This window comes from Pseudophryne corroboree, chromosome 4 (genome assembly GCF_028390025.1).
Source record: "Pseudophryne corroboree isolate aPseCor3 chromosome 4, aPseCor3.hap2, whole genome shotgun sequence".
NCBI classification, from domain to species: domain Eukaryota; kingdom Metazoa; phylum Chordata; class Amphibia; order Anura; family Myobatrachidae; genus Pseudophryne; species Pseudophryne corroboree.
The window spans coordinates 525,666,704-525,688,999 of NC_086447.1; the positions used below are offsets into that span (position 1 = coordinate 525,666,704).

General features: G+C 41.4%; 1 protein-coding gene across 1 annotated transcript in view; it reads left to right on the plus strand.

Moving 5' to 3' along the window:
- Positions 1–1,333: 1,333 nt before the first annotated feature.
- NKAIN2 (sodium/potassium transporting ATPase interacting 2) overlaps positions 1,334–22,296 on the plus strand; it is a 1,538,622-nt gene continuing 1,517,659 nt past the window's right edge. Inside the window, exon 1 of the mRNA XM_063917263.1 lies at positions 1,334–1,772. Coding sequence (XP_063773333.1) covers positions 1,719–1,772 — 54 coding nt within the window. The 5' untranslated portion in view covers positions 1,334–1,718. The remainder of the gene's footprint in view (positions 1,773–22,296) is intronic.

The following is a 22,296-nucleotide window of genomic DNA, read 5'->3' on the forward strand; positions in this document are numbered from 1 at the left end:
ACTAAACACGCCGCTGGAGCCACACTTGTGGTGGCCATTCTGACTAGTGACCATAGACTCACTCAATGTTTCCCAGATCTACATCGATGCTGCGAATGTGTGCGCAGTAGCGGACAGCTGCAGATGCTCTGGTGGGCACCTCTACACAGATCATGGTGGCTGATACATTAGCACATTTTGGCACATCCTCCGAATCAAACATCGCACATGCAGAAAAAATTAACATACAACTGAATCAGAACCGTAATACGCTTTTGCAATATCTGCATGCACTATGTGCATTTAGGGGGTTACTCAGAGCTAAATTAGTAAGAACTGCTAAGGATCAAATCACATGCTTGGGACCGCTCAGCATGTATGGCACCACCATGCATTGCGATCGCATTTAAATTGCACTCACATCACAGGGGCCAAAATAGAGGACAATCCCCCTGCATACGCAGCAAGCTGCATATGTAAGGTCACCGCCATCATGTTTCCAATAGCAGGAAACGCAGGCGACATCATCGGACTGCCCCGAAACTGCCATGACACGCCTGTGTTTCCGGCTCTACTCCCCCCCCCCCCCCCCCCCAATGCCGTGTCGCCGCCCCTGAATGCCTGCCGCCTATCAATCACATTGCAATTACATCCTTCTGGGATGCAATCACATAGTGAAACCCCACACGTGCACGATGCGATTCCGGCGCAAGCGCAGATATCTGTCTGTGATTTTAGCAAAAGACCTACCAGGTCCAATTAACCCCCTTAATTCAGTATGCTGAGTCACTTGTATATCAAGATATATGTGTAATTAAATGTGTGTTTAGTTTTAGTTTTTATTTTTATTCCCATTTATGCCTTTATGAAACATGCTCCAAAGTCTGCACAATATAATGGGAACTAGTCTGAACACTTGTCTATCACAATTCACAATGATATAAACCGATACAGATTAAAAAAAAAAAAAAAAAAAAAAAACATTTTATCTATGCAAGCAGCTATTGTCTATTGTATTACAGTACATGATTTGTAACTTACGTTAGAATTACTTGGATTGTAACAAGTTTAGAGAAACAGACGTTGAACTATGTAACTTATACATCATTGAAGTTTGCAGAATCATTTTACTTGAAAGTAGACAAGATTTACAATGTATATGGGGAACATTGCTCATAATGCTAATGAAAATCTCTACACTATCGCAGGATATCGGAATGGCATATAATGAACTGTTATTCAGATAACTGTAATATCAAGATAAGGAGGAGAAAGAGGTGGTGAAGAAGCTGAGAGGATTCCCTCCTGCACCCCTCCTCCTCTTCCTCGCACACCTCCTCCTCCTTCCCCTTGTGTGGATGAGAGCATCCCTCCTCTGCTGTGTGTGATACATGCTCTGGAGCGCTTTCATTGCTTGCAGCATGCAGGGACTGAGATGTTGCCAGGCTGCCTCTATGAGCTGCCTGCAGCCATGGGATGTATGAGCATTGAGCAGCTGTGGAGATTGTTCTCTTGGGTACCACTTCAAAACCCCTGGCTGATCTTTCTGGTACCAGTAAAGGTATGCTGTGGCTGCAGGTGAACTCCTAGGTCCTAATGCCGATTGCTTTTTCTTTGCCGGGTAAAAGAGTCACCTTAGAGACCAGCAAAATCCAGACAAGCACCAAAGCTTTCCTATTGCTTTTGACTTCGCTGGGAAGGAACTGACGACGAGTCTTGACCACAGGCTTTTGGAAATCATGGGTTTTTGCAGTGGCAGGTGCACACTGATGTTTATCTGTGGAATGCAACTGGTAAGTGACAGGAGAGTAGCAGCCTCTCTCTTACATACTTACTGTGTCAAATAGCATTAAACTGTATGAAGACAGGGATTTTATTGTGTGCAATTTGCATTTTGCAGGGGCATTGGTTATTTGTGCCTGTCAGTAATTGAATAAACGTTTTGCAATTTTCTAAAACACTTTTTTTTGGGGGGAAATTATTTTCACAATAATTTAGGCTGATGATGTTATCCTCACCAAGAATACAGATTTACTATCCCTTCTACAGTCAGATAAGCTTCCAGACACAGTGAGTGCTCACTTGCCTGGGAGAGTCACTGATAATAGCACTGATAATAAGTGGAGTGCTGAAGCTGGACTGATGGATGGCATAGAACCTTTTACACTGTCTCTCAGTGGTGCAGAGTGCTCTGGTAGTTTAGGGATAACATGGTAGAGGTTTTAGTGTTGTGTGAATGCTGGTTAAAAGGAAATGAAGCACCCAGCACACAGCATTAGACTTTATTTACAGGACCCCCCTAGCAGAACATACATAGGAGGCTTTTATCACTGGCATTAGCTCAGGAATGCATTTTATTGTAGCACATTGTGTTTGATACATATTGCAGAACAACATAATGTATCAGAAAGTGAAGTGTAGTGGTCACTGAAGCTGCTGCATATCAGGTTTTACTTGTTTAGTTCAACTGACTAAATGTAATTTTTACTTATAAATCACAAAATAAAAATATTATGGTGGTAATTGTTTTAATATAATAGTGCAGTGGTTCTCAAACTCGGTCCAAAGGACCCCACACAGTGCATGTTTTGCAGGTAACCCAGCAGGTGCACAGGTGTATTAATTACTCACTGACACATTTTAAAAGATCCGCAGGTGGAGTTAATTATTTCACTTGTGATTCTGTGAGGAGACCTGCAAAACATGCACTGTGTGGGGTCCTGAGGACCGAGTTTGAGAACCTGTGTAATAGTGTATCAATATACTTATCCTTGTGTTCAATTAAGACTATGGCAGATTTGCTGAGACTTGTAAATCTTACTATACTATAATAAGTAAAAACAAAAGTTCTTTAGGGTACTAATATTTGTGCAACACTTAAGACATTATGGTTACTATTTTGTTGAATGTGACAAAAATAATGTATGATAGATTAACAAAATTGTAAAACTTTTCCACAAACTATTTGACTGATCCTACATGTTGTAAAAGTATTCCTCTTTTTGACTGAAGTGTTTATTAACCTCCCCTCAGCCACATCGCACAGCAGAATGAATTTTCCATATTTACATTTTTACTCCAGTCCTAGTTATAACATATAAATATTACATCTTGCAAACTCACAAATACAATATGAAATACCTTTCTTTGCAATGGACTAGCACATGTGAAACTTAAGTATTGTATCGCTTTTACTTTGTACCTCTGCGAAATGGCCTATTCTGACGTCAAACTGCAGGAAATTTACAGGCAATACTGTTCATCTCTAATGTGTGCTTCAGTTATGGGCCAGTGAGCAAAGATGGATACCACAACTCACTTTGCACAGCAATGCAATCTCTGTAATATTCTTTGTCTTTTAATGTCTCCAATCAGTATGTTTCATGGTTCCTGTCTTGTGAAACCATTAAGGTGGAAATAGCAGTGTGACCTTTTTGCATGTCGAAAGTCAATGGTTTTGTGTTTGGAACCCTCTTTACAAGTTTACCATGCAAAGCGTTATTTAATTGGCATGATTAATTGAGTTACAGTCTAGAAGAACCAAAGTTGTACAGAATAGAACATTGGGAGTTGTGCCAGTGTCCTTTTGTTTGCAGGCTTTTAATATTACATCTTTAAAAAACATATTTTTATTGACCAGCCGCAGTAAATAATATGGAAGGAGAGTGGTTATCTTGAATTGAATTATGGGACTATTAAACTAAACAATGTTTGTGAATTTTTTACTCATCTTGATATTATGTAATAGAGCACAGGTTCTCAAACTCGGTCTACAGGACCCCACACAGTGCATGTTTTGCAGATCTCACAGAATCGCAAGTGAAATAATTAGTTCCACCTGTGGACCTTTTAAAATGTGTCAGTGAGTAATTAATACACCTGTGCACCTGCTGGGTTACCTGCAGAACATGCACTGTGTGGGGTCCTGAGGACCGAGTTTGAGAACCTATGTAATAGAGCAGTGGTTCTCAAACTCGGTCCTCAGGACCCTACACAGTGCATGTTTTGCACGTAACCCAGCAGGTGCACAGGTGTATTAATTACTCACTGACACATTTTAAAAGGTCTACAGGTAGAGCTAATTATTTCACCTGTGATTCTGTGAGGAGACCTGCAAAACATGCACTGTGTGGGGTCCTGAGGACCGAGTTTGAGAACCTGTGTAATAGAGCAATGTTGTGTCTTAAATAGTAGAGACTTGTGGCTTTCTGTTTGATTTTTTTTTATGTTATTATGTTTGTACTGTATATTACAGGTGACAGAGTAAATAAAAAGTTTTGAAATAGTAAAATTTTAGCTTGCAGAACCAAAAGTACACCCAAAAGTTACGTAAAAGTAATTATATTGATGTATATAACAATGTCATTTTACTCTCTGAACATTGTGCACTGCCAGAAGTGATCACTAGTTGGCAGCAGATATACAATTTATCTGTAAAAATCAAACATTGCCTGAACTTTCAATTTCTGCAGCAAACTGTCTCTTCAGAAGTATTGCTCAAATATTTAGTTACTGTAGAATAATATTGCTCATATATGTAGCCAGAATAATAGTAAAACTTTATATCTAGAGTATATTTATAATTAATGTTATTACTGTTACAAATAGATGCTTTTTTTTTACAATATTCTTTCTTTGTGCTATAAACTGAAAACATAGAGAAGTATATTGCATGCACATCTATTTATTACTTCACTCTGGTGATTTCAATCATATATGTAATATTTTTACTGGTCCACTGAATATTTACATATAATGCTGGCCACACATCTAGCACCTTGATTCTTTGTTCTGCTGATCCGATCCGCTAATCAGTGGACACAGAAGATCAGCAATCTGTCAGGGAACCAGGGAAATTCAACATGTTAAAAATTCCTAACTCGCAGATAATAAAAAAAAATTCGGCCCGAATCGGCGGGTCAAGAAAATCCAATATGTTGATTTTTCTGAATAATGACCGCAGTATTTGCCCCATCCAAAAATTTAGAAATGTTGAAATTCTAGGTTTTGAAACATAGAATTAATGCTCAGTAATGGTAGCTTTCATACACAGCAGTTGCTCTGAATTATCTCATTTCATTGCCTACAATGCAGAGTTGTGAGCAGCCACTGATAAACTGATAGCCTAATTACTATGTGGCTTATATATAAAACAAAACAAAACAAAACAAACCTATGTAGAAACTGCAGTTTCTGCATAATTTGATGTATTCCTGCCTGGATGCCAGTGCACATCATGTGTCACCCAGTTTAGCATGATTACTTCCTGCTATCGTACAACTTTGGAAGAGAAACCCATAGAACAGCTTCTCCAGCAGGATCTACCATTGTTAACATCACCAGTAAACCTTTAATATATAGGGATCATCTCTCTTTCATAAATATGTTCCTTATGAGTCTAGAGCAAGAAGCATACTGTAGCTCAGTGTGCTAAATGTGATTAAGAAATGACTATGCCAGAATATATGGATTGATACAGACACATATGGTTAGTTAGTGACCACTACAGTCAAAATAGCATCACAAGTGTTAAAAATGGGAAATACAATACAAGAGTTATATCCAAACTAAAATTAGTACATTCTCTCCAGTTAGCCTGGGACACACCAGAGCCCAGGAACAACTCAGTCATGATTTTACCTCCAGTCAACCTGGAGTTTAATAATAAATGTCTGAAGATTACTGGAATCTGCAGGAGTTTGCGTTCAACTCCATACTATTTTCCCACTCTGTTACGGTTTAAGGAATGAGACCACATTACTAGTAGGTATGAAGACTTTATTTAAAAAAAAAACTTGAAAGAATGAATGCAACAAATGCATTACTTTGATGTACAATTCACCAGTTTTAATTATATTAACATTAAATAATTAACAGGCTATGTAAAATTTGGAGTAAAAAATCAAAAGATATTTCCGATGTTTACTCTTTAACCATAAAATACAGTTTTTGTGATTTTCAATCTAAGTCTCTTAATAGACAAATACATTTTGGAAAAATCTGTACAGTATTACAGCATGTTGTTCTCTGTACGAGTGAACTGTAATAGTTGCTGTAATATTTGTACACATTTGTTCTTATTTTTGCTGATGCCACATTATCTTTAGCTGTATTATATCTTTATTCTATATATATATATATATATATATATATATATATATATATATATATCTATCTTGATTCTTTGCATTTTGTCTGCCTTGAAATACACAACTGCTATCTTGAAGATTACTCTACTAGAGATATACGTACATACATATACAGTATGCGCCAAATATGATAAAATACGTGTCTGGTTCTGGAATCTACCAGGATTCATCTGATAAAATCTTAAACACAAATGTTTGCCATCTGATAGAATCAGATGTCACTTGACACCTTGTACTTTCTGACATGTCTTTGAATAATGATTCAGTTTAAGCAAGTACAGTAGCAATGATTTGGTTTAATCAAGTACTGTATCACTCACACACAGACACACAAATCTATGAAATGGAAACAAATATAGTGTAAGGTACACAGTGTTCTAGATAGGATGACAAATTCCATAGGATTTACAAAATCCATTCCCATTATTTACTGTATATTTGATCACACTGGTTTGCGATGTCAAAACAACAATATATTTTTCTCTGCATGTTATTTCCTGTGCTTATAGTTGATATTGATTCGAGACCACGTGAAAATGGTGCATTTTGTTCAAAATTAGCAGTGTATACAGAAATAAACATTAAGCAACAATTTAGTTTACAGTACGATTTATACATACTTTTGAGTTTTTATTATCATTGGGGGTAATTCAGACCTGATCGCTGCTGTGCGTTTTCGCACAGCAGGCGGTCAGGCCCAAACTGCGCATACGTATGCACCGCAATACACAGGCACGTTGCAAGGGTATAAAGCAGATCGCTGCTCAGCGATCGTTTGTGCGACGGATCCGTTCGCACGGGCATTTACAAGGAGATTGGCAGGAAGAAGGCGTTTGTGGGTGTCAACAGACCGTTTTCAGGGAGTGTCTGGAAAAACATAGGCGTGTCCATGCATTTGCAGGGAGGGTTCCTGACGTCAATTCCGGTCCTGGACAGGCTAATGTGATCGTAGCGGCTGAGTAAGTCCTGGGCTGTGCAGAGACTGCACAAGATCTGTTTGTACATCTCTGCTACACATGCGTTTGCACACTTGCGCAGCTAAAATACACCCCCCCTGTAGGCGGCGACTATCTGATTGCAGCAGTGCAAAAATCATTTGCTAGCAATCAGGTCTGAATTAGGCCCATTATCATCATCGTGATATGGAAAAGAATGAAAAAATATTTTTTGCTACCTCAGGAGATTCAGTAGTTTGTTGTAGCGGAAAAACCATCCCTGTGCTTGCATTAGGATACTGTACATCACTGAATATTTTTATACAAAATTAATATTAGTCATTGACCTTGTATGGATTTTCTTTGGTTCATAAAATGTTTCAAGTACCTACATGATATGCCAAGGAAATGTAATCTCATTCACAGTTACTGATTATATTTATTATGGTCTTCAAGCATAGCATATGTGAAGGCTAGTCTATTTTTGGATAAATCTGAGATTTCACACACAGCACTTCCTGCTCTGCTCACAATGTAGCCACCGATAAAAATGTATGATTTGCCAATCATTGAGTCCAAAGCTGCCTAAGTGAAGGGATGCTCTAGGAATCAGTAAAAAAATGGCCTATACATTAGTGTTAGAGTGACAGCATATTTCATTTAAATCCCCAATCTATTACTATGTTGCACTGACATTCCTAAAGATGACTCATTTTCATCCGGTTCCTGCAAATTACTCTTTAACCTCTTCTTTAAATTTTCTTATGAACTAATTCCCTCAGTCATTCTCTTGATCTTTTCTTAATTTAATAGTATTCTGTATCTGATCTCACTATTTTCCCTTTCTCAAGCAACCACTCATTACTAAGTAATTTTTATATTTATTTTGTTTATCAGTCTCCACAAAAGATCTCTCACTCCACAAACAAACATCACTGGGATATAGTAATACAATTAGCAGTGATCAGTGACATCATTGATTTAATTCTGAATTACTCTAAAACTCTAAAGCAATACTGCCCACTGGAGAATTAGGTTACTCATAGGGCCTCTTTCAGGTGCATCCATCATTGCAAAGTACCAATTTTTGGTACTTTGCACATGCGCAGGACCCATTCTGTGCATGCGTGAATGGGTCCTGCGACATAGGATGATTGATCAGTGATTGACAGTCTGTAGTCGTCTGGATGGCAAGGAGGGGGCGGCAACGACCTTCGTAGAATGGATATTTCCTGGCCTCATGTCATTATGGGTGCTGAACAGAGCCGGATTAAGGCAGGGGCGGGAGGGGAGGCCGTCCCGGGGCCCCTACACATTAGGGTCCCCCACATCCTACAGTCAGTCTCACAGGACAGGGAAATCCTGCAAGTCAGTGACTGCAAGCAACCGGACAGCCTGCTGCAATGTAAGTGAAGGTGTGCTTGTGTGTGTGTGTGTGTGTGTGTGTGTGTGTGTGTATGTATGTATGTATGTATGTGTGTACGTGCGTACGTACGCACAGCCCCGGGAGGGGGGGCAAGAACTTTGCCAGAGATCATAGGTGGGGGCCCGCACAATGTACGTTGCTCTGGGCCCCCACCACCCTTAATCCGGCCCTGGTGCTGAAAGACACCCGATCATGGGAGAGAGCTGCTGCTTCCTAGGATGCAGGTCAGCTCATTACTGCAGCAGGATACGTCTGTTTGTAATAGACACCTTCTGCTGTATTAACTGTCATACAGCACTTTCATTGCTTCTTCCGAGGAAGCATCAGTGTTAGCACCTCCGACTACATTTCATCTGAATGACCCCCATAGTGCATGAAATTTCAAAAACCAATAAATACTGTAAGCGTTAACCAATATCAAATGTGTATAACTTTATAACATTTACCTTTTAAAGCCCATTCGATACTTATCTTTCCTATATTGTAACAAGGGAGAATGGCTGTGAATGCTGTCAGTTACTGTGTTATTATTTGCTCAGTCTAATATATCGGGGCTTACCTTCCATAGTCAATGCAAGCATTTGCATAAACGTGTCCATAGCACCAGAACGGGTGTGGTGTGTTAGATAGACTACACTTAGGTCAACAGTGTCTAGGTCGACCACTATTGGTCAACAGTAAGTAGGTCGACATGGTTTCTAGGTCGACAGGGACTCTAGGTCGACATGTACTAGGTCGACATGAAAAATGTCGCCGTGAGGTGTTTTTTTGTGTCGTTTTCATCATAGAGTGACTGGGATCCCCAATTAGTGCACTGTTTGCTCACCATGCTTCAGGCAAGGTTACCGTTCCCAATTGTAGTCCACATGGATCGTAAAGTATGAAAAAGTTTAAAAAAATGTAAACATGTAAAAAACTCATGTCGACCTTTTGTTATATCGACCTAGTACATGTCGACCTAGAGTCCCTGTCGACCTAGAAACCATGTCGACCTACTTACTGTCGACCAACAGTGGTCGACCTAGACATTGTCAACCTAAGTCTTGTCAACCTAGAGACCGGATCCCCACCAGTACCTCTCCATGTGTAAAAATACACAGGTACAGTAATTCATTGTGATTTCTTTTTTCTAACACGCTAACTGGCATAAAACATTTTGGGGCTAATTCAGATACAGGTTGAGTATCTCATATCCAAATATTCCAAAATACGGAATATTCCAAAATACGGACTTTTTTGAGTGAGAGTGAAATAGTGAAACCTTTGTTTTTTGATGGCTCAATGTACACAAACTTTGTTTAATACACAAGGTTATTTAAAATATTGTATTAAATGACTTTCAGGCTGTGTGTATAAGGTGTAGATGAAACATAAATGAATTGTGTGACTGTACACACAATTTGTTTAATGCACAAAGTTATAAAAAATATTGGCTAAAATTTACTTCAGGCTGTGTGTATAAGGTGTATGTGTAACATAAATGCATTCTGTGCTTAGTCTTAGGTTCCATCACCATGATATCTTATTATGGTATGCAATTATTCCAAAATACGGAAAAATCCAATATCCAAAATACCTCTGGTCCCAAGCATTTTGGATAAGGGATACTCAAGTATATACACAAACAAATGGTTTATGTACATCTCCAATGTATGGATAACTGCAGGTCCATCTTAACAGCAATGTAGGCCCCTTGCCAAAGCAATGCACTGGGGCCCCTACCCATCCTCCAGCGGCAGCTCTGATGTGGTATTGATGGGGTGTTCTATCTTCCGCTCAGCTTGGGGGTGCCTAGGCTACTTAAGACAGGGGGGCCCTGATGGAATGTGGGGGATGTATATTAAATTGTGCATAACTCCCAACATTTTGTCCCTACTGAAATGGGTCATAGTGGGAGATATAGATTATGTATATTACATTTAAACCAATGGTATATATTTAATAGTTAAATAATGCCTGGGTACTGTTTATACAGTAGCTCCACCTAATTGAAAGACAACTATTTTATACACTTTTCTTGTAGTGGAACAAAGGCAAATTAACCTTAAAATACACATAGAAAAATTACATAATTTATCTTGTCACATGCAATAATAGCAACAGCCTCTGTACTACTTACACACTGGGAAAGGACTCTATAGGACTCTGTGTATGTGTCTCTATCTCTAGACCCAAATGGTTTAGTTGCTTAATAGTTTACACAGGACTCAGACATCCAGGCGGGGATGAGAAACTTGGATCCCTGTGTCACTTATAGCACTCTCTACCCTCCTATCTCTCCTCTAGTCAGAAAGCTCCGTCGGTAGCTTATGAAACATGATATTCCTGTGTCTCTGCCTGCACCGTATACTGTCCTGCTTGCATTCTGGTTGCTGGTTCTGCTGCTGCTTAAGAGGGAAAGCTAGTGATGTCAGTGTGCTCTGGCAGGGGGGGGGCAACAAAGGGGGGCCCCGGGGTACAGTATGTCCTGCATCCCCTCCTTAATCTGGCTATGATGTAGGACCTGGAACAGTACTTTCTTCTAATTACTCCTTTACTGCACAGATGGTAAGAGAACACTAAACTGTAGAAGGCGGCATTGAAGAGGCCCTGGTACAGGACTTCTAGGGTGGTAGGGAGTGTTAAATAAGTGGGGGAGGGGTGGATAGTAGAGTAGGCTTAATATTCATAATTTTCTGGTGGCAGGGCAGCTTGCTTGACTGCAGATATCTCCAGATCCTGGAAATAGATTTCTTGGTTTTCAATGGGAAACAAATAGAAAGTCACAACTTTTAGGAGGGACTGGGGGCTTGGGGATCAGAGTTCAAGAGCCAGAGCAATGCACCAACAAAAATATAAAACTGCATACCAGGCATGTGGAGCTGGAGCAGAGATGCCGAATGTCAGTATACTGACATCGGCATGCCGAGCAGCAGAATGCTGACAGGGGTGCGAGTGCAACTATGCCGCTTGCGCTGTGCTTGCCACTCTGCGGGCTCGGTGGCGAGCTTAGCTCACCACAGGTTCTATTCTCCCTCTATGAGTGTCGTCTGGATCCCGGCATCTGTATTGTGACCGCCAGGATCCCGACAATTGGTATGCTAACCGCATACCGTATCTACAGGTCCAAGCGCCCCTGGCAAAGTAAGGGTCTGGTGGCATTTTATTATTATTTGAAATAAGAATAGTGTGAGTGCCGAAAAATGAGCATGGTCTTGTGGGAAGGGGTGTGGCCACACATTTTACCCTCAATTCAAACCAGGAAGGTGGAGGACCATGTCTGTGAGTGTCATACTCAAACATTTGCTTTTGCTTCCATTTTCTGCCCTTGATGGCTATGTAAAGTGCAACCATACCTATAAATCTGTGGGGATCTGGTGAGGATCATTTAGGTTTAGGGTTAGGCACCATCGGGGACGATTAAGCTGCAGGGGAGGCAGGGTTAGATTTAGGCTGCAGGGCGGGGGGATTTAGGTTAGGCACCACTAGGGAGAGTTAAGCTGCTGGGGAGGGAGGGTATGGTTTAGGCTGCAGGGAGGGAGTGTTAGGGTTAGGCACCACTGGAGAGGGTTAAGCTACAGGGGAGGGTGGGTAAGGTTTAGGCTGCGGGGAGGGAGGGTTAGGGTTAGGCACCACCAGGGAGGGTTAAGCTGCGGGGGAAGGAGGGCTGCAGGGAGGGGGGGTTAATGTTAGTCATCACCGGGGAGAGTTAGGGTTAGGCTCCAGTGGAGGTAGAGTTAGGGTCAGGCTGTGGGTAAGGAGGGTTAGGAAGGTTAGGGATTAGGGGTAGCATACTTATCTAGTAGGTGTCGGAATCCTGAGTGTCAGGATGCCACTGTCGGTATTCTGACTGCTGGTCTCCCAAGTGCTGTGATCCTGATACCATCCCACATCTGCTCTATATGATGTGGTCATTGCCAAACTCTACCATTCCTACGGCTATCATCTACAACCCTAGGAAATTTTCGTTTTGTAAACTCTTACTGCATATACTGTACAATTGCTTTCTGCGTTTGGACCTCATATGCAGTACATTCATGTATGCTGTGAGACGATACGATACGATACATTTTATTGTCATTATCAAACAAGAGTTGACAATGAAATTCAATTTGTACAACACACCAAACAATGATAAAAAAGTAGGACAAAGGTATAAAAGAGCACACAATAACACACATTAGAGAGATGACACATTATTCACAATGAGTGTTTAGCATGTGCACTGCAGTTTTAAAGAAACTGTTCCGTAGACGATTTGTGCATGCCTTCAATGGTTTAAAACACTTAACAGAGGGCAATTTAGTAAAAAGATAAGTAGATGGATGGCTAGAATAGGACATTTGACTCTAGCTCTATTTATCAGTCTTGCTGCAAAGAGATCTTTAACAGTCTGCAGCTGGACCTCAATAATTTTACCACCTGAATGAACCAAGCACCCCCAACTCTCCTTGCTCACGGACATTACAGTTTCCGTACCAGACTATAATTCTATAAGTTAAAGCACTCTCAATTGCGCATCTATAAAAATTCATTAACGTACCGACATCAACACCTGCAACCAGGCCTGCCATCAAAAATTGTGGGGCCCGGGACTGACAAAATTGGCAGGGCCCCCCTTCTCGAACCCCCGGAGTGCCTGGTGAGGCCTCTGGCAGATCCGTAACTAGATATTTTGGTGCCCTGCCAGAATAAACACTATTGCCCCCCCTATCTTGTGTAGGGACAGTGCGTGCCCAAAAAAGTGAATGGTCTCTCGTGGAAGGGGCATGGTCACACGATAATACCATTAATTCAAATTATGCTACAGCAGTACGCTTTAGGCATGTTATGCCACACATTTTAACCCCTTACACATGTTTCACCACACATCTGTACCCCTTATACACATTAAGCCACACAGTGGTACCCTTATACGCAATATGCCACACAGTAGTACCCTTACACATAATATGCCACACAGTAGTGCCCTTACACGCAATATGACACACAGTAGTACCCTTACACGCAATATGCCACACAGTAGTACCCTTACACACAATATGCCAGACAGTAGTTCCCTTACATGCAATATGCCACACAGTGGTACTTCTTATACACAACATACAACACATTAGTACCAATTTTACACAATATGCCAGTCAGTAGTACACCTTATACAAATTTTGCACCTTATTGATAATGAAAATCACTAGTCCAGCAGCTATGTCAGGCTCAGGTAGTGGAGGGAAGGGGTGGAGGCACACATTAGAATTCAACTATTAAATCACATAACAACTAATTATTTTTCTTTACTAGTTGAATCCTAATATCCCCCTCACCTTAGCCTGACCTAGCTGCAGGACAAATCATTTTTATTAGTCTTTTTTATAAGCTCTACTAACAGTCCATTTCCACCATAACTCCCCCCCCCACTACCCCCCTAAGCTCTGTCCCTCCATGGCAGGTTCTTACTGTATATATGGGAGAGTCTGAACCGTGCAGGGGCTGACTGCGGAGGCAGGGCTGAGACACACATGCAAAAGCTTGAAGGCACAGGGGCTGATTGCGGAGGGAGAGCCATGACAGACATGCGGTAGCTGGAAGGCCCGGAACTGACTGAGGAGGCAGGGCTGAGAAACACATGTGAGAGCTGGAACGCATCAACGCTGACTGTGGAGGGAGAGCTGAAACATATGTACAGGAGCTGGAAGTCGCCGTACCTGACTGCGGAGGGAGAGCTGGGACAGACATGCGGCAGCTGAAAGACCAGATCTGCCAACAGAACCCTGCTTCTCCTGCTCAACCTTTTACCCTGCTTTGCACCTGCAAGCTGACCCCTTCAGCCAGAGCTGAACTGCTGAGAGGTTGAATACCTGCAGGAGCGGCAGATATGCAGAGCGTAGCTGCAGGTATGGTTGTGCGGGTCTTGGGCCCCCTACTCTGTCTGGGCCCTAGACTGCTGTACCCGTAGTCCCCCCTTGATGGCAGCCCTGCCTGCAACCTTAAGACGGCAAAGGAAAAATAAGTGTTGGTGTATCTTTTTAACTATTGCCTAACTATTACCCACCCATGATACACTGGAGGAAACATGGATACCTGAGAATTTAAAGGAATGAACAGCCTCTACATTTAACCCATTTATAGATACTGGGAGTCGTGAATAATCACTACCATGCCTAAAATACATCACCAGTTCCTTGGTTTTATCCACATTTAACAGAAGGTGATTAACCTCACTCCTGGCCACCAAGTTCTCAATTTCCATATGATAGCTCACCTTATTCTCACCAGAAATGAATCCAATGACTGCTATGTCATCCGCAAATTTAGTAATTTGCACACAATCAGAGGAAGACACGCAGCCATGGGTAAAAAGCGAGTAAAGAACAGAGCTAGGTACACAACCTTGTGGGACCCGCGTACTAATATTTACAATCTTAGACAAAAGGCTACCTAATTTTACCTGCTGAGCTAGTAACCAATTTCAAGTGGGTGTACCAATACCTAAATAAGATAGCTTACCTATAAGTGACCAGCGAATTACGGTATTAAAAGCTGAGATAAAATCGATAAAAATAATCCTTATATAACACCCTCGCTGCTCAAAATGACTGAGAGATGATTGCAGAACTGTAAGAACTGTACCCTCAGTACATTGGTTTCTCGATAAGCAAATTGAGAGGGGTTGAATGGACCTTTCTTGGGAATAGGGACAATTATGGTGGTCATTAAACACGTAGGGACAGTACAATTTGCCAGACTGTGCCATATTGTGCCATTATGCTTATGTTGTCAGGCAAACTAGGAACAAAAGAACATTCATTACCAGGCATGCGGATCACTTACAGTTGGGTTAAAGATTATGGGGGGAATTTAATTAGCTGTCATAGTTTAATTTTGCTAAGTGATCCCCCATGGACTATCCAATTAGCCCCAATTCCGGCACTTACCGTGGACTTTTTGAAAGGGACCCGATGAGGTCATGAAAAAAATCCCTGATAAGTGATCTGTTTTTGGAGCTGTGATCGCAAAAAACACACAGGTCTGGGAACTTATCCTGGATAGTTTTTCACTGGAAACCAGGTACATTTTCAGGAGAAAAAAAATGGTCTTCAATTGAGTTGCAAGAAAAAAAAAAAACAGTGGACAAATAATCGTGGTAAAGCCTTTGTTTTTTGTCCAAAATTTTATCCAGCACACAGGAAAATAATCTTTTTATATTATAAGCTATTCATAAAAAAAATCAATAAAAATGTAATAGAAAATAAAAATTAGCATTTTGTGAGTATTATAATATACTTCTAATTATTGTAATATGTTAAGTCTATTTATCTTGAGTGAAATGTTTCTTAAGTGATGGCAGATGATAGATACACTACAGTATATGATATAATAATATAAAAAATATAAATATGGTTCAACTCAAATGTCATATAAATTCATATACAAAAATAACTATAAATAGGAGATAAACATAACTTAAATAGGACAAGTAAAATACATGCACTATATTAATTTGTTACCGCTCAAAAACTGACATGTTTATTTTATGTCAATAAATAATTGCCAGTGTTATATAAAGACAATATTCCCTACTGGTTCAGTTCTAGAGAGAGTAGCTTTTAACACATCATTTCATGAAACTCCGCCCCCCTGAGCAGAACATTATGACAAGGTGGAGAGGGAGCATGGCATTAAGTTCCTGTTCACTTGTCCATTGGACACAGAACCGGGCCGCTCACAGTGGGCAGCTGCTCGGCCTAACGTGATCACAGCTGGCAGCATCAGTGGCACCTTCCACGCATGCACCTAGGGGCATTAGTACCTTAGTTAAAGTGGCCGCGGGAGGGCTGCTGCGCATGCACGCCCACAGCAGCTCCTCCAATGGGCCTTTGCGGAGCTTGTGAGTGACAGCTCACAGCTCTGCTTCCAGTCTCCTCCAACACTGATTGTGCAGTGCTGCGTGCTGCCGGGGAAAGCATGGGCGGAGGTGACGGCACTCTATAAAGTAAGTACAGTTGTACTCATAAGTTTACATACCCTAGCAGAATTTGTGATTTTATGGCCATTTGTCAGAGAATATGAATGATAACTCACAAACTTTTCATTCCTCATGGTTAGTGGTTGGGTGAAGCCATTTATTGTCAAACAACTGTGTTTACTCTTTTTAAATCATAATGACAACAGAAACTACACAACTGACCCTGATCAAAAGTTTACATGCCCCAGTTCTTAATATCGTGTATTGCCCCCTTTAACATCAATGACAGCTTAAAGTATTTTGTGGTAGCTGTGGATGAGGCTCTTTATTTTCTCAGTAGGTAAAGCTGCCCATTCTTCTTGGTAAAAAGCCTTCAGTTACTGTAAATTCTTGGGCTGTCTTGCATGAACTGCACGTTTGAGATATCCCCAGAGTGGCTCAATGATATTGAGGTCAGGAGACTGAGATGGCCACTCCAGAACCTTCACTTTATTCTGCTGTAGCCAATGACAAGTCGACTTGGCCTTGTGTTTTGGATCATTGTCATGTTGGAACGTCCAAGTACGTCCCATGCGCAGCTTCCGGGCTGATGAGTGCAAATTTTCCTCCAGTATTTTCTGATAACATGCTGCATTCATCTTGCCATCAGTTTTGACCAAGTTTCCAGTGCCTTTGTAGCTCACACATCCCCAAAACAATAGCGATCCACCTCCGTGTTTCACAGTAGGAATGGTGTACCTTTCATCATAGGCCTTGTTGACTTCTCTCCAAATGTAACGTTTATGGTTGTGGCCAAAAAGTTCAATTTTGGTCTCATCACTCCAATGACTTTGTTACAGAAGTTTTGAGGCTTGTCTCTGTGCTGTTTGGAGTATTGTAAGTGGGATGCTTTGTGGCATTTGCGTAGTAATGGCTTTCTTCTGGCGACTCGACCATGCAGCCCATTTTTCTTCAAATGCCTCCTTATTGTGCATCTTGAAACAACCACACCACTATTTTTCAGAGTCCTGTATTTCAGCTGAAGTTATTTGTGGATTTTTCTTTGCATCCCGAACAATTTTCCTGGCAGTTGTGGCTGAAATTTTTGTTGGTCTACCTGACCGTGATTTGGTTTCCACAGAATCCCTCATTTTCCACTTCTTAATTAGAGTTTGAACACTGCTGATTGGCATTCTCAATTGCTTGGATATCTTTTTATATCCCTTTCCTGTTTTATACAGTTCAATTACCTTTTCCCGCAGATCCTTTGACAATTCTTTTGCTTTACCCATGACTCAGAATCCAGACACGTCAGTGCATCACTGGATGAAAGATGCAAGGGTCTTTCAGGAGTCCAGAAACTCTCTGACCTTTTATACACACACACTGATTACAAGCAAACAGATCACAGGTGAGGATGGTTACCTTTAGTAGCCATTCAAACCCGTTTGTGTCAACTTGTGTGCATGTTATCAGGCCAAAATCTCCAGGGTATGTAAACTTTTGATCAGGGTCATTTGGGTAGTTTCTGTTGTCATTATGATTTAAAAAGAGTAAACACAGTTGTTTGACAATAAATGGCATCAGCCAACCACTAACCATAAGGTGAAAGAAAAGTTTGTGAGTTATCATTCATATTCTCTGACAAATGGCCAGAAAATCACAAATTCTGCTAGGGTATGTAAACTTATGAGCACAACTGTAACTGTGTCACAGACACAGCCCTGTCCAGTGTATAGCACAGCACTAACCCTGCACAAGTGCACATAATAATAAATTATGCTAATTTAGGAGCAGCAATGACTGAAAGAACCATTAAAGACTCAAGGCATGGATTTAAAGCCATGTTGTTTAGTAAATAAAAGTGATTTCCTTGAGTTATGTATTAAAATCTAAAATATATTTTGTGATTTTCTATGGCCATGATGTGCATTGTCTATAGCAACACAGTCACCTGATTCTGTTTATATATTTTGATGTATATTTTGATGTATACTGAAATGTCTCTGGATTTGTCAGAAACCAAGCAAAAAATGTGGCAAATACAGATGTGTCCAGGCTCGGTTTATTGCTATTTGCGGCAATCCCAGATCCATCTTTTCCTGCGAGGCCACGCCCATTTTAATGAGATCACTCCCTTTAAGCAAGGCCATGCCCCCTTACCGAGAGCTTTATATCTATGGGAGGGCGCATTTTTTTATGTTGATGGCCTGCCCTGATTCCAACCAATCCATCAGATCCTCCAATGTTTATCAAGGTCTGGTGATCTGTTCCACATTGGTACTGCCACAGCTACTGTAAGTGATATCCTGTGATGGTGTATATTGTAGCAGATGGAATACTACTAAAAACTATTTTTTAGTTCATGTTCATTAAGGGTTTATAAATCATTGTATTCACAGACAACTTCTAGTCAGATTATTTAGATCGGGGTGGGGAACCTTTTTTTCTACCAAGGGCCATTTGGATATTTATAATCCTTCGGGGGCCATACAAAAATTATCAACTTAAAAATTAGCCTGCCCCCCAGTAGTTATGACCCCAGTAGTTATTCCCCCAGTAGTTATGGCCTTTAGTAGTACTGGGTGTACACGGCCAAAAAAAGGGTGTGGTCAATTAAAATGGGACATGATACACATATGCCCCCAATAGTGCAGTACCATATACACATATGCCAGTGCTGTGCCAGATACACATATGCCACCACAGTGCCAGATACACAATTGCCCAACAGTGCCAGATACACAAATGCCCCACATTGCCAGATACACATTGTCCCACACATGCCCCCCCACCCCATGTAGGACCTCAAACCAGCCGCCGGTTCATGAGCCAATCAGGCAGCAGCTCCTGAGTGGCTGCCAGTCCGTGAGCTGATTGGCTCATGAATAGGCGGCTGATTTGAGATCCTACCCGCCACTCCTGTCGGAAATAGCTGCGCTGTCCTCCCTGCCCTGACAGCTGAGACATGCCATCTCAGGACTGAGGGGCGGCGTGTCTCACTTTGCGGGCCAGAGGTTCACAACCCCTGATTTAGATCATTATATTGGATACATTTTTGGCCAGGTAGTCCCTACTGAGAATTTGCATTGTCCTGTGCAGGCCCTAGTAAACCATTTACTGTCTTATAGTTGTGGTATAGAAGATCTACAGGAATTAGACAGTCATTAGGTCAACCTCATATGGTCGACATGCATTAGGGTGACAGGGTCGAAAGTTTGACATGCAAGAGGTAGACTGTGGAAGTCAACAGATACAAAAGGTCTATAGGGTCAAAAGGTTGATGTTGAATTAGTCAACGCAGAAAAGATTGACACACTTTTTTTACATTGTATTACTGTCATTTTCTATGTTTCATAATATGTGACCTGACCTCAGTTTCAGCAAACGTAGACCCTTGTGAGCTCACTTTGCTCGCCATGCTTCAGGCAAGGTTAATCAATCAAGAGTTGAAAAACATGTGAAAAACCCCAAAAAACTTGTGTCGACCCTTGTCATGTTAACCTTTTGTACCTGCCTTCCTTAAGTACTGTCTACCTTTTACATGTCTACCTTTTGACCCTGTTGATCTTATGACCATGTTCACCTAATACATATTGATCATATGGTATTGACCTATTGGCTGTCTATATACACAGTGTTGATCTATCATTCGGAAACCCTGTCCTACAGATGTAGCCACCTTTATCTTGACCGATTCTCCGCCTAGACGGACGTTTAGTCACGCTAAGGCGATAGCTTAGCTTGCTGAGTTTAATCACAGGCAGGCGCGTTGAGGCTATTCTAGATACTCAGCATGCATTACACATCTCCACCACTGGGTGGCTAATGCTCCACTAATCCAGTACTTTCGATCATATAGCGGCGGATTGATCTACAGCTCTGGCAAATGGTCAGTGACGACTGTAATATTAATAGATGGTGACAAATGGTCAGACGGTGAGAGTTCTCAATATATATAAATAGTTTATACAGACACAAACGAACATGTTAAAACACTTGTGTATGCAGACGCAAGATTGTCTATGGAGACGCAAGTAATTGTGTAAAAGGAAGTATGTACAATGCATAAACACCGTGCTTTTGAAATACATGTACAGTATGAACGTCCGAGTTCCCGTGACATTCACTTTATTATAATTTTTTTTCTTTGTTATACATTCAATGGAAGGCTGCACAATGGTTTCACATAAATCTTGTCTTGTAACCTGATCGAAACTCCCTACCTGTCTACTGCATGAACTGTGCAGGCTCCCAGGGGGGAAGGGGAAAGTGGGATGGGGGAAGGCCAGGCAGTGGAAAATACTGTGTTCAAAGAACAGGCCAATGCTGAAGGAGCGTCAGAATGCTAAAATACACAGGGTTGATAGGGATAAGCGAGGTCTATGCACATAACGATACACCAGACCCCATCACATCACAAAGTGACAAAATGTCTGAGGCACATGAACCCCCGTTTTCTAGAATTATGTGCATAGACCTTGCTTAACCCTATCGCCCCTGTGTATTTTAGCTAGGGGATTCCGATGCTCCTTCAGCACTGCCCCGAAGCCTGCAAAACCTATGCCGTCACTCGCTCCATAGCTGAGTGCTGACACAAGGTGGATGTTCATGTGCCTTGGACATTTTGTCACTTTGTGATGCGATGGGGTCTGGGCTATCGTTAAGTGCATAGACATCGCTTATCCCTATCGACCCTGTGTATTTTAGCTAGGGGATTCTGACGCTCCTTCAGCATTGCCCAGTGACCTACAAAATCTGTGCTGTTTCTTGCTCCATAGCCGAGGGCCTCCATGGGGCAAGGAGTCACAGGCGGTAGCCATTTCAATTAAGTCTGCCCTGCTACAGAACTGTATGTGTACCATATGGTGCATAGAACCTTAACAGTACAACCGCTCCTGCAGCTTTGTCCTGGTTTACGTGAATAACTCCCTCCCTGTCTACTGCATGACCTGTGCAGGCTCCCAGGGGGGAAGAGCGATGGGCTAGCGGCAGGCAGTGGAAAATACTGTGCTTTTGAAATGCAAGTAATGTATGAGTCCCCAGTATGTTCTTCTAGTGTACTAATTAGCACGAACAGCTTGTAATGTACAGTGGCAAGTTTAATCTTTCTATGTATAATGGAGAGAGATAAAAGCTCCTCAGTAAGTTCCTGGATACCAAATCACCGTACTTAGTATCTCTGTACAGTATGTTCGATTAGGGTACTAATTAGCTGTTTGTGCTAATTAGTACCCTAATAGAAAATACTATACAGAGATACTAAGGATGGTGATTTGGCAACCAGGAACTTAGGGAGGAGCTTTTATCTCTCTATATTATACATAGAAAGATTAAACTTGCCACTGTACGTTACAAGCTGTTCATGCTAATGAGTACACTAGTAGAACATACTGTACAGAGATACTAAGTACAGTGATTTTGCATCCAGTTAAAAGCTGTTCGTGCTAATTAGTACACTAGTAGAACATACTGTACAGAGATACTAAGGACGGTGATTTGGCATCTAGGAACTTAGGGAGGAGCTTTTATCTCTCCATTATACATAGAAAGATTAAACTTGCCACTGTACGTTACAAGCTGTTTGTGCTAATTAGTACACTAGTAGAACATAGGCCCTCATTCCGAGTTGTTCGCTCGTTCTTTTTCATCGCATCGCAGTGAAAATCCGCTTAGTACGCATGCGCAAAGTTCGCACTGCGACTGCGCCAAGTAACTTTACTATGAAGAAAGTATTTTTACTCACGGCTTTTTCTTCGCTCCGGCGATCGTAATGTGATTGACAGGAAATGGGTGTTACTGGGCGGAAACACGGCGTTTCAGGGGCGTGTGGCTGAAAACGCTACCGTTTCCGGAAAAAACGCAGGAGTGGCCGGAGAAACGGTG